This window comes from Sceloporus undulatus, unplaced genomic scaffold (genome assembly GCF_019175285.1).
Source record: "Sceloporus undulatus isolate JIND9_A2432 ecotype Alabama unplaced genomic scaffold, SceUnd_v1.1 scaffold_89, whole genome shotgun sequence".
Classification (NCBI taxonomy): domain Eukaryota; kingdom Metazoa; phylum Chordata; class Lepidosauria; order Squamata; family Phrynosomatidae; genus Sceloporus; species Sceloporus undulatus.
In genome coordinates, this window is record NW_024803010.1 from 5,767 (window position 1) to 18,979 (window position 13,213).

A 13,213-nucleotide genomic window follows, 5' to 3' on the forward strand; every position below is an offset into this window, starting at 1 on the left:
AGGGATCCCAAACTCCGTGATGCCACAAGTCCCATTAAATATTCAAGCCATGGTGTCCCTTTATAACAAATGGAAGACAAATCAAGGTGGATATGTGAAATTTATCCTTTTTTGAACATTTTAAAACCGTTTAATGTTGCATCCGTGTATAAAAAAAATCTGTTGTATAAGACGGGCCAACTTGTTATATTTATTTCTTCTAGATTTACCGTGCTGAATACAGAAGAACACACATGTACTACAGTTCCATTAAAGGGGCTGGCTTTTTAACCAAGTTGGCACAGGAAAACTATCCCTAACATACCAGAATGTTACTTACAACATTCCAAACATGAAAACAATATTAAAAATAGCACAACCTCTGCAGTTCATATATTAAATATATGAAATATGTGGTTACTAAATGAGGGATAACAATCCAAGCAAATCTTTCAACTTTGGAGCGTTAAGCTCACCTTCTGAGCTGCCTTGAGAGGACTCTTGTTTGTGCTTTCCTTTTGGTCTTCCTCTTCGTTTTTTAGGAAATGGGCTTCCCATTGGTTTCTAATACAGGAAGACATCCCATTAATAGCAAAGATCCTAAATACAGCAACCGACAAATACATCGTGCACTGAGTGATTTCGTTTTAAATAGAAACGAAAATAAATAGAAGGGGGGAAGATAAATAGAAGGGGGATCAGTAAGGCCTTTGATAAGTTTCCCATGACATTCTTGCAAACAAGCTTGTAAAATGTGGTCTAGGCAAGGCAAACTTGTTACATGGATTTGCAGTTTGAATCAAGGGAAACAAACAAAGCAGAGTAGTGGCGGATATTAATGACATATGGAATCAAACTTCCACTAGATAAGATTAAAAAGATAATGAAGGGAGATACCTTTTTAAATATATTTAACCGAACTTATAAAGAACGAAAAAGTTATGTTGCTTGCATTATGCCCCAAATAAAAAAAAACAAGTCGAATTTATAAATAAGCGTATGTATTAACCTTATTAGAGGCCCTTTATGAAGGGGATCATTTCTGGGCGGGAGACTTTAATCTGACATTATAATATACAATATAAAGGGAATATAGGGGAAGAATAGGGAACACAAATAATAAAAATGAAGACTAAATTAATTTGGAATATTATGCTGCTTATGAAAGACACCGGCAACCATAAATTATGAAAATACATATTACTCAGCTAGACACAAAAAATCTAATCGTATAGATTATTTTAAAGATAAAAAAGATAATCTTTGAAAATAAAGGAAATTAATGCAGGGGGAGTCTGCTGCAGGACCATGCACCCTTATAGCTAAAGCTTGAAGGATAGCAATATAAGAGATAAAAAAATGTCTTTTTGATCCTGTAACCAGGAGGAAAAATAAACAACACATTAGTGAGGAATAAAAAAATTATTTTGATTTAAATGATAGGGATTATTCCAAAACATTATATTATGGTATGAGTTTAATTAAAGCAGTGGTCAGAGGAAATGTCTAAGTATAGAAATAGGCCTTAAAAAAAAAAGAAAATTTTCTATAGAAAGAACTTGATTAGAAGTGGAAATGTTAAAAAAGAATCATAATAAATATATGAATATAACTCATAAAAGACAGTGTGATAAAAAAAAGAGAAGAAATAAAGAAACTTGGACCAAACAAAACTATATTAATAAACCAAATGTAAACTAGGAATGAATGTAAGGGCATGGTCGATACCGAAGATAAAACGTTGGGCCACCTTTTTTTACAAAAAAAAGAGGGGGAAGGAAAGGTGATTAGGTAAAATAAACTGGGACAAAGGCCAAAATAATAACTGATGATTGAGAGAATAAGAGAAGTTTTAGTTAAATTTTATGACGATTGTCATGAAGAGAGTGGGGATCAGAAAAACAAATCTAAAATAAAATTACTGAACTACAGAGAGATATTCTATACATTCCCAATAATTAAACAAAGAAGTAGAAAGAAAGAGTAATAAAGATTGAAAAGGAATTTAGATCTCCTGCCCAGATGGATTTCACATCTCTATTTTATAAACTTTCACAAATGAATCGAGTGAGCATATGCCACAATTTACCAATGAAATAGGCGATAATAAGGACAATCCCAGAAACATGGAAACTATCTTGTAATTATATTAATACTTAAACCTAATTTTTAAAGATCCAGCACCCTGAATTCATATCGGTCACATAAGCAATCAAGTTATAAATTTTTTTTTGAAAAGTCAAGAATACTTTACCTAGAAAAAATATGGATTTGTGTGAAAGGGAGATAATATTCAGGAACAATAAGGAATTATTTAATATTTACAATCATGCAAAACACCAAAAATAAATTAGCTTTGATAAACTGTGTTTTACAAAGCATTTGTTCAATATAAATCACAAATATCTCTATAAATTTGTGGATTTTTGATTTAGGAGAAAGGTTTTATAAACCTCATTGTGAATATTTAACGATAAGAAGCACAATTTGGTATGAGGTCGATTTCAGTGGTAAGGCGGTTGCACTTTCTCTCTTTTATTTATTTTGCTGGAATTCGTTGCACTAGATCAGGCGCTGAGATTGGGTTAAATAAGTACGAAGAATAAGTTGAATTTTTGCAGTAATTGCTCTGATAATGATACAGAAACAAGTAAGCTGTGATCAAACTTTAAGACATGTCTCAGGATAGGACTAACCCCCAAAGCAAGCTCCATTTAATGCAACAGCCTGAGAAGGAAGGTTATTAGAACTCTCAAAAACTAAGAACCAATTTTAGGCTCGAAATGCCATAACCAAAGAACCGTTAAACTGTTCCAACGGGACGAGAGAACACTAATGGTTGACCTTAACCTGGTTGCCAGGGATCAAGCCATCAGGAGGAGAGGAGGATGCCTTGTCTCCATCACTTAAACAAACATCTCACCAGGTAAGCCATTTTATTTTTTCCAGCATGGGCGAAGGCATCCTTGATGTGGGATATGACATAGTTCCCAAAATTAAGGGTGGGTTAGAAGGAGATTGAGTCAATGAGGTAGTACCCTCCTCTTCCAATTGCTGGCTTAGATTACTGGGAGGAGTCCAGGCTGGTAATGTTGGTAAAGGTAGTGTCGAGGACCATGTTGCTGCCCGGCAGATCTTTTTAGGGAGGCATTAGTAAGAGTGCGCAGAGATCGAAGCCTACGCTTTTAGAATGTGTGTAAACAGTGGATAGGCACCTTTTTTGAGCTGGGGGCTGGGTTGCTGTCCCTCAGAAAACTGGAGGGCCAAGCCTGGGGGTGCTTCCACCTCCGGGGCGAGCTTCATGGGGGCAGACTTCCACCCTCCAGGGGGGGGCTTTCTCTTCTCCCTTTTTTCCCGACCTCCGCTGTCTGAGGATCTTAGAAGTAGGGGGGGTATTGGGGATGGGTTGCAGGCAGCGCCTGCTCTCCTTCCCTTCTTGGCCCCATGCCTCTTCAGGAAGCTGGTGGACCATAAGGCCTGTGAGGGCAGGAGCAACAGGCGCGTGGCCCTGCTCCTTTTCCTCTGGGTGCTTTGCAGGCCTGAGTTGTCCTCCGAAGGACACCTCAGGTCTGCCGAAGCCCTGTGGGGAGGAGGGAAGGCCGGCGGCCCCTGTCCTTTTCCTCGGCTTTTGCCAGGCCTGGGTGTCCTCCGAACGACACCTCAGGTCTGCCTAAGCCCCGCGGGAAGGAGGAGGATGATGGCCGGCGTTCCTCTCCTTTCCTCGGGGTTTTGCCTGCCTGAGGTGTTTCCTCGAAGGACCCTCATGTCTGCCAAAGCCCGCAGGAAGGAGGGGAGAGGCCGGGGCCCTCTCCTTTCCTCAGGTGTTTGCCGGCCTGAGGTGTCCTCGAGGACACTCAGGTCTGCCAAGCCCGCGGGAGGAGGAGGGTCTGTGCCCGCCTCTCCTCCTTGGTCCCTTTCCTTCGGCCAAACGGGCTCCATGGGCCCTTTTCGGTAAGGTGGTGTAGGCCTAAGTGATGGGCTTTTATCACCTGTCCCAGGCTTCCCTTTCCGCTCTTTCCTTCGTCCGAAGTGCTCAAGGTGCCTTCTCGGCCAAAGAGAGGGAGGCCGAGGGTATGGGTGGACTGTTTCCCTTTGGCTTCTCTTCGCGCGAGTTTTGGCTCTGTCTCTTTGCAGGCCTTGCTGTGGAGCCTATTGTGGGGGGGACCCTGTGGAGAAACCACGCCCCCTTTCCTTCCCTCCCCGCGGCTGTCTGCGCCGAGGAAGGAGAGGAGAGGACCCCCCCCCCTTCCTTCCCTCCCTCGGCTTGTCTGGCAGCACGGAAGGGAAAGGAGGAGGGGAGGACCCTCCCCCTTTTTTCCTCCCCGCGGCTATCTGGGCGCCCGGGAAGGAGAGAAGGACGAGGGGACCCAGCACCCTTTCCTTCTCTCCTGGTTGCTCGGCGAGAGGTTTCTGCCACCAATTGCCCCGCGCCAGCAGCATCGGCGGCAGGACCAGGCTGGGGCGGTCCCAAGGCCTCGCCGGGTGGATCAGCTGTGGCTGGGGTTGGTGACCCCTGGTGTAAACAGTTCCAGAAGAGTTTTGCAGAATCTGTTGTAACACCATGAATGAGGACCTGTCCATCAAGAAAGTTGTAGAAACGGACACCATTTTTTCCATGGATTTTTTGTTGGAATGGACAAAAAGCTGTCAGTCAAACCAACTTTTTTTTAGTTATTAATATAATGCGGAGAGCCCTCGAACATCCAGTGTTTGCCAAGTCTTTTCAAGTTTTTGGTGTTAGGGAAAGAGGGTAGAATTGAATGAGGCCCTGTGGAAGGTATAGTTTTTCTTGTTATAAAAGTTGGTTCTTTAGTTTTCGCAACACAGAGTCTTCTCTGAACATACAGGTTTTTTTTTGATATGGACAGGGCGCCAATTTTCTGAGATCTCTTGCCGGGTGTGGCTTGGGAATAGGACCTTCCAGTAAGGATTTTATGTCTGTGTCTTTTAGTGGTTCAAAGGGAGCTTTGGTAAGAGCCGAAAGTACCTTGTGGAGGTTGTCAGAATCCACAGTCTGCAGTGATTCAGTGTGTATTCTTCCATGGGATTGTATAAGTTATTGGTAATTAGGGATAGTTTCTAGACACGACGGAGGTTGCGAGGGAGCCAGTGGTATTCTCACACATAGATAGATAGATAGTAGATAGATAGTAGTGATAGATAGATTGGATTTTAGGTCAACATCCACCTGTATTTTTTAATCTCTCAGGGAAAGGCTTCTGGGAGGTGGTTGCTGCCACCATGCTATGTCAGGGTTTGATCACCTATCCAGAACTGTCAGCTGATAGCAGCAAACAATTGGCCGCCAGGAAGCGTTTTTGACGGAGTGATTGTTTAACAGTACCTCTTATTCCGGTTTCTATAGATCTTCTCAAGCGTAGAGTCGGAATCAAATTGCGCTTTTTCCTAGGACATCTTTGATGTAGAATTCCCTCTCTGCGTGTGATAGGGGGGGACTGGGAGTAACTATTTGGCTGAAAGGAAAAAAGGGTGGGGTCGGGTTCTTTATTTTTAAAGTGGGCTTCTTTGGAGTTCCTCAGTTCAGAAAAAACGTGATCCGTTGTATTTCTTACTTTCTCCAATAATTTTGGTTTACAATAGTTGTTGTCGTGTTTGGTTATAGTACGCAGTCTCACAATGGTACCAGTTAGGTATATATGGATATGGGAGGTCGATGAGAGTTGCTGCTTGAGAAATTTCTTTCTGGCTAGTAGTTGTTGGACAGTTTGTGAGTCGTTTTTTTGAGGAAAGCAGAAGTGTATGGAGACCTGTCTTTTTGGGTGTTGGCTTAAACCTTTATCAAGTCCTTCTTGGGTTAAGAAAGGAGGAGCTCACAGGGCCTTGAGTGGATTTAATTTTGTTTAGCTTACACCAATGGGCAAATGATTCTGAAAGTGGAGTCGTCTAGACTGTGTGGTTGTCATCACCTAGAGTGGCCCTTCTTTATCATATTTGGCGTTCAGCCTCCATCGTTAAGGTGAGCAGGCCGGATCTGGATGGTGAATCTGACCTTGGGTAGAAGGTTCTGGCGAAGCGGAAGCTTGAGAGACTTTGAGCCATTGCAGGATCTCTGGAACATGGTCTTCTTGGCCAGTATGGAGCTATTAGTATTAGTGTCGATCTTTCTTTCTTGCTTTTTTTAGGCCTTGTTGATTATGGACGTTGGAGGAAAGGCATTATGTGTCCGTCTGGCCTGTAGCATGTAGAGCTCTATTTGTTCCACTCTTGAGTTTAGGACCGGAGAGAAGCGTGGCAGTTTGATTGTTTTTTGGGTTGACATGAAGGATCCCCGTAGAGTTCCAAGCTTGTGTGTCACCATGTGAAAAACTTGAGGATTGTAGCTGCCATTTTGATGGTCTTATGTCCTGTTTGCTGGCCAGTCGGCTTCTATTTTTAGAGTGCCCTGATTTGTTCTGATCTTATTGAGAGGAGATTTTGTTTGTGTTCCACTGAAGAGAAGCTCTTGTCTCACTCATTTGAGACTTTTGTTTGTGCCTCCTTGCTGATTTATTTGTTCTTTTGTTGATATGTTTTGTCTGTCCGAACCAACACCAGTTCCCAGGGATGAGAATTGTAGAAGACAGGCGCACCGCTCTGATTCTGGAGATTTATGTTGTGCTTTGTTCTTGGACGACCATCTTTCCTGTATATAGGTAGTTTTGAGTGTGGCTCCCCAGCCTGCATGGATCGTCATCAGTTGTAGTTCTTGATGGAGGCCAAGTGGTCGACCTTTTGGAGATTTGGGAAGTTCAACAGAGTAGGGTGTTGACCCTGTGTGAGGGTTAGTATCAGTCGTTTGTTGATCTTTGTGATATGTGTTTTTTGTGTGGAGGAGGAATACTGAGAGGCCTTGAGTTGAATCTGGCCATGGTGTGCAGTCTATTGTTTGATATCATTAAGCCTTGTAGTTCGCCCGATCAAAAGGTTTGTCGATGAGAATGGGACACAAGGTTGATTTCTGACAAGTTTGTTTTATCTTTTCTGGCAAAGGTTATACCTTGCCATGTGGGTGCGATGTTGACCCAAGGTGGAATATGTGGCAAGGCTGGTGGCTCTTCCCATGATTGCCAGAAAACCATTCTTGTCATGAGACAGGACCAATGGACATTCTTGACATCCTTGTTGGAGTGATGGTGAGTGTATTAAGATGTCGTTCCATAAGGTGGACTGGATTCTTGTAGCCTCCATGATCCACCAGCAATATATGTCTTTGTAAAACCCGAGAACTGACGAGGGCCGATGGAAGGGCTTTTTAGTGGCATGTTGTTGTGGTTGGTGGTAGAACCTCAGAAAGTGACAGTGGAGAGGGTTAACGGAACATGAGGTAGGCTTTGAATTAAATCCAGAGATGATAAAATTTGTGTGGTCTGATTGCTCTATGATGGTCTTTCTGTGTTTTCCATACAGAAGCGACGTTTTCTACAAATTTGTTCACCCACTTTATAGGTCTATACATGCTCCTCCATGAACCTCCTTTTTTGGCATGTGAACAAATATAGAGTAGCAACCTTTGTATGTTTCTGAAATGGAACTTGTTCTATCGCTCCAATTTGTAGTATTTTCTTTATGGCTTGTTAACATCACTTGTTTTCTTGTGACGTTGGACATCGGTGATGGAACAATTGATTGTGATGAAGGTTGTAAAGTCTATCAAATACCATGTCTCCTGGTGTGAGTCCCTTTGTCTTAGTCGAGGCTTCCCAAATTGGGCAAAGTGTAGAATCTGCCCCCACTAGTGTGGCGCCAGTCTTCTCTTGTGTGGAATTTCAGTTCTTTTGGAGGTTGATGGGCCCTGGTTTGGTTGGAGAATTGTTAGCTTTTCGAATCCTCTGGATGTGGTATTGTTGTCGCCATGTGGCTTTCGGTCAGACCACTGTTTTTTTTGTTTGGACCTAGGATTCTCTGGGCGAAAGGAAATTGATTGTTTTTGAATCACACTTCACTTGTGTTATAAAAACATTAGTTAAACTGCAAACGCACTTAGCCTCATCCAGCTGTGAGAGGATGTGTCAACCTTGAAGGCACATTCCACCACCAAGATGGGCATTGTTAGAATGATCGAATTAGGGGAATTTATTTTGCTCATTTTCGATAGCTGTCTAACACGCACACAGCGATTGGGTCCTATGTTATACCAGAGTCATTAGTCCACCCCAAAAACAGGACTCTACTAAATGTTGCAATTAAAATATATAACATTTTATTATACGCCCAACAAAATGGATCACACACACAATACATTCATGCTAAGCAAGTGGGGGGGAGAGTTTTGGAGTTAAGGAGATAAGGTAGAGTCTACCGTTGATTAAATATTCCTTAGGAGTCTTCCAAAGTGCGATGTGAGGGATGGTGGATGTTGAACCGGCCACGGGGAACGGGGAAGCAAGCGGCGACCATGGTGTGCTAGGAGCTGAGTTTTCCTGCAGGCAAAGCTTAATTAGAGCCGTTAGATAGACAGTTGCATTGGCTTGCTTCAATGATTTCAGTGGAACCCAGGCTCAGAGACTCAAACTGGAACTAGCACTCTGAGCAACAGTGTTTTGAGGTTTTAACTTCAGCTCACAGTCCCAAAGAAGAAGAATCTCGGTTATTTTACTGCGAAATGTGTCCTCGGTCTGGTATTTGATGAACAAAAGTCTTGATGGCTATCTTTTGTCTAAGTCTAAAGTTTTTTTATTTTCTTATTTATTTAGATATTTTATCTTCCCCCCTTTCAGCCCTAATGGCTTAGTGGCGGCTTACATTATTGTTTTTTAATCAGACATTCCCTGCCTCAGGCTTACAATCTAAAAGACACAAACAAAGGAGATGGAATGGTGTAGGGAAGGATAAGGTTCAGTGTTCTTCTCTCCCTTGAGTTTGCTTGGACCAAGGCAGATGAACTGGAGGAGGGTTTCTTCCTTCTTCGGTAGTCCTGATGGACTGGACCTACCTGGTGCACTTCCCTTTTCAGGCGGTGGATGGCAGTTTGGGGGGAGTTTTTAGTTAAACAATGGATACACAAGAGGTCTGTCCACTTCTTTGGGAGAGGACCACTTATCTAGTGGCTGGTATTATGCCATCAATAGGGAGGCAAACTTCCTTGTCCTCTTCTTTCAGTTGCCTCAAACTTGTAGGGCAACTCCCGAACTGGTTTCTTTAGGTTTAAATCTACCTTTTGCTATAGCCATGCCTTGCAAGGCGCTTGGCTACGTGGTCACTTGCTTTTGGGTAATGGCGGCTTGGATGGGGTCATCAGGGTATGATTTTTGATTGCTTTCTTGGCACCCAAAATTTATATAAATCCAAACTTGTAACACAATGTTCAGCAGTTGCTTTTCAGGTTTGAAGGTGAGCATTTCATAAAATTCCTTTGGAGCTGAGATTGCAAGAAGCAGTTTCATGCCTGTAATTTCCGATTGATTGCTTGTAATGACTCGACTAGGGCTGCCTTTAAGATCCTTTCCTAGCATACAAACAACAGACAGGATGCTTACTGAAACACAGCACAGAAACTATAATAACACTAGGCTGGAAAGAAGCTGAAAATCAAGGGAATAAGGTATTTTAATTTTCAAGGAACTAGCTAACTCCTCTTTTGGATGCAGTCATATGACAGACTGCCTGTGTTGCAAACTCCATTGTCAAAACAGTGCCTGTTCGAATTCTTGATGTGCCCTGTTTGTTATTCCTTTAATATTTTTTCTACTGCTTTCTTTAAATTTTGGACTGTTCAAATTCAAATGTCAGGACTTTTGGATTAATGTTTTGAGATGCAAGGAGGGGTTGTTTTTTTTGTCTCTGGTTAAACTAGGAATTTGTTTAACTTAATAAATACTTAAATTAAAAACCCAGCAAAGCTTAAATATTGTGAGAAAAAAGGCCCTCTCCCTGTGTCTTGGTCATCCCTTGCTATTACTGTGCCTTAGGATTGAAGGGAGTGCAGCCAACAATCTGAAGACCACACATTTCTCCCCTCTTTCTTCGAAGCTTCGGATGCGGGATTTTGTGATTTCACTGTTCCTGGAAAGGCGCTCCTGAAAGTTTCTATGTCAATTTCAATTTAAATACAATGATGTTTTTAAAACAAACACTGGCTTACCTTGTGAGTGTTTGTTTTCATGTTGATGGCGACACATCCTTCATAAGGGACTCAAAGTCCCAGAACTGGTGTGTGAAACTAGGTAATATCTGAATTATAAAAGACTGAGATCTGTCTACCGAAAGAACTTCATGATTGGAAGGTGTCATAATGTTGGCTAAATGTTTGACGGATGACCATGTGGCCGCCTAAATATCGGACAAGAGCCATTTGTGGCAGGGCAGCAGATTGTGCGGGCACTACGATTGAAACGAGCAGTGACCTTCTTGAGAGTTTGTTTCCTGAAACTGTATAATGCTTGGAATCACTGCTTATCTCGGGTTCGAATTATTGTTCCGCATTTTCCTTCGTAACGAAATTTCGCAACCCGAAAAGTTTCCTTGTTAGCGTCTGGAAATCCTATAGTCCGGCTTCGCATTTTGAATTTTCGGCCTGAATGATTTTCGTACCCTAAAATAGTTCTTAACCGACGTTTTTTCAATCCAACTTTTCGTATCCCGGAAATTTCGTAACGCGATCATTTCGTTTATCCCGAGGCACCCAGTTTGTAAATGATCGCATTTATCTGACAATGGAGTGAAGAAACCCTTTTGCCCAGGTAAGTATTGCTGAATGACACGAAATAAACGATCTGAGTTTCGCCAAGGCCAGGTGCGTTTGATATAAATGCGTAAGGCCCTGCATACATATCGGGTATGCCATTGTCCTTTCGATTTCTTTTTTAGATCTGGAACAAAGGAGGGTAAAATACCCTCTTGAGATCTATGAAAGGTAGTATTGACCTTAGGATAAAGGTAGGATCTAGACGAAAGAAAAACAATCTTTTCTGAATATAACTCTTTTCTGGTTGATAGGGCTCCTATTTAAGAGATCCTTTGGGCAGAAGTGATGCTAGCCGTGGAAAGTCTTCCAAGTCCGAAAACTTTAGTTCTGCTGTGTCTAGAGGTCATGCCCTTAGTCAGGGCCTGAAGAACGATGTGAAGATCCCAATTGGGATATCTATGTTTGGGTTGGCTTAATGAGAGCAACCCACTTTCAAAAAACTTTTTGACATAAATTGTGGTTGGATAATCTAAATGCTGATTTTGCGGGAGTGCTGACGTAATAGCGGAAACCTGTCTCTTTAAAGTATTAGGTCTGAGCCCCTTGTGGGGCCATCTTGGATGTATAGGAGGGGGTTGTAGTGGAAGGACGGAAGTGGTTCTGGGCCAGGTGAAATATCTCTGGACACCATTGCCCTTCTTGGCCAATGAGGACCCCCAAAATGATTGTTTTTTGCTTCTTAGCCTTTAGGGCATCGTGATTCATTGTGTCGGTTGGAAATGTGATATTAGAAAGACCTCTTGGCCAAGGGGAGTGGAGCGCGCGATCTGTTCTGCTCCCTGAGTCTCGAACCTTGAAAAGAACCTTGGGACCTTGGTTGTTTATTGGAGATGCAAATAGATCTACCAACGGCGTCCCGAACCTTTGAGTTATGTCGGTTTTAGCTGTGCCTTTGTTGTCATGTTGTCTGTGCGAACCAGAACTGTTTTTTTTTTATGTGTTGAGCAAAGGCCGGAGCGCCAGCCTTTGGCCCTCAGTCAAGCCAGTTTTATGCTGTGAGTTTTTTCGAATGGTTCCATCGTCCCTGAGCACAGAGATTGTCTAGGGTGGCCCCCAGCCCCTCAGTACTGGCATTGGTTGTGATCAAGACTGGTGCAGGGGTAGAAACGGCGTCCCCGCCAGATGTGAGAGCTGTCCACCATGTTAGGGACAGTTTGACTCTGTGGGGAAAACTGGAATCTGTTGTGGATTTGGGTGAGTGATTTACTTCTGGTGTGGCAGGATCCACCATTGTTCACTCAAAGGGTGTAACACGAGTCCCAAAGGACACTTGAGATGCTGCCATCATAGACCTTGAAAGCTCACTAGAAGGGATTGATGAGGGACTCTTCTTTTCAGACTTGATGGTATCTTGATGGTCTTGATCCTCTATCTGACGGGAGATGTAGCAGGCAGCTTGTGGTGTCTATGATGAACTCCAATGATTGGATGTTTGGAAGGGAAAAGGTGGCTCCTTCGCCAAGATTTTACCTGAAAACCATGGAGACGTAACAATGTAAGAATGAAATTGACCTTCTTTTGTTCCTTGTTGTTGGGACGATGAAAGCAATCAGGATGTTGTCCAAATAGGGGAAAGACGGCAAAGGCCCTGGAGACGCCCAAAGGCCACTAGGGCAACCATGTTTTGGTGTGAATATCCTTGGGGCTGGAAAGACCAAAACGGGAGGGACCTTGTATTGAAGATGGTCTGTTGTCGTAACAAAAGGTGAAGAAACCTGCGTGGCTGGTGTATCGGATATGCAAATAGTCTCTGTCCAATCCAGAGAGGCCAGATAGTCGCCTTTTGAAGGATTGTGTTATCGTTTTGATCGTTTCCATCCGGAATTGACGTTTTGTCACAAATGTTTGACCCCTTTTGAGGTTGAGGACTGCTCTCCAAGATTTGTTCTCTTTTTGGAACAATGAGAGATTGGAATAGGATCCGCAAGAGATTTTGAGACAGGGAACCGGTTCTATTGCTCCATTTGGTCCATGGTCAAATGGCTTTCTATCATTAACTGATGTTTGGTGCGGTCTGCAGGATCTGGGAAAAGCGATTGAAATGATCTCTTGGAGGCACATAAACTCTATTAGACATCCTGATGACCAGGGGTAAAGGACCCCATCTGTCTGAGGTGGTGTTGGTCCACGTCTGAGGAGAAAAGTGAATCTCCTCCCACTCTGGGGTCCCGATAGTTATGTAGATGAATTTGTTGTTTTCTGAAGAGTTGGAATTATTGGCCTGTCCTGTGTTAGTTGATCTACCAAAGGACTTGTTGTATTGAGATCTAGAGGAAGAGCTCTGGTCAGACCACTGTCGTCTGCCCACCTCCGCCGCCCTCCCACAGGAGAACGAAAGGACACAAGGAAGCTGTCCTGCTGAGACTATTTTTTTGTCCTGCTTGCGGAATGGAAGGAGGAGAGCCTTTTTCCTATCTTTGGTTTCAATAGGACGGTTCTAAGCTCACAAAATAGCTTGACACCCCGAAGGGAGCCAAAGTTAAAATTTGTTTAGCTCTAGAATCTACCTGGCCAGTTTTTTTAGCCAAAAATGTCTTTCTGACAGGGCTA

General features: G+C 43.0%; 1 protein-coding gene across 1 annotated transcript in view; it reads right to left on the reverse strand.

The window, feature by feature from the left end:
• Positions 1-455: 455 nt before the first annotated feature.
• LOC121917676 (proline-rich protein 12-like) overlaps positions 456-13,213 on the reverse strand; it is a gene marked incomplete at its 3' end in the record, with an annotated part of 14,818 nt that continues 2,060 nt past the window's right edge. The window contains exon 2 of the mRNA XM_042443802.1: positions 456-543. Coding sequence (XP_042299736.1) covers positions 456-543 — 88 coding nt within the window. The remainder of the gene's footprint in view (positions 544-13,213) is intronic.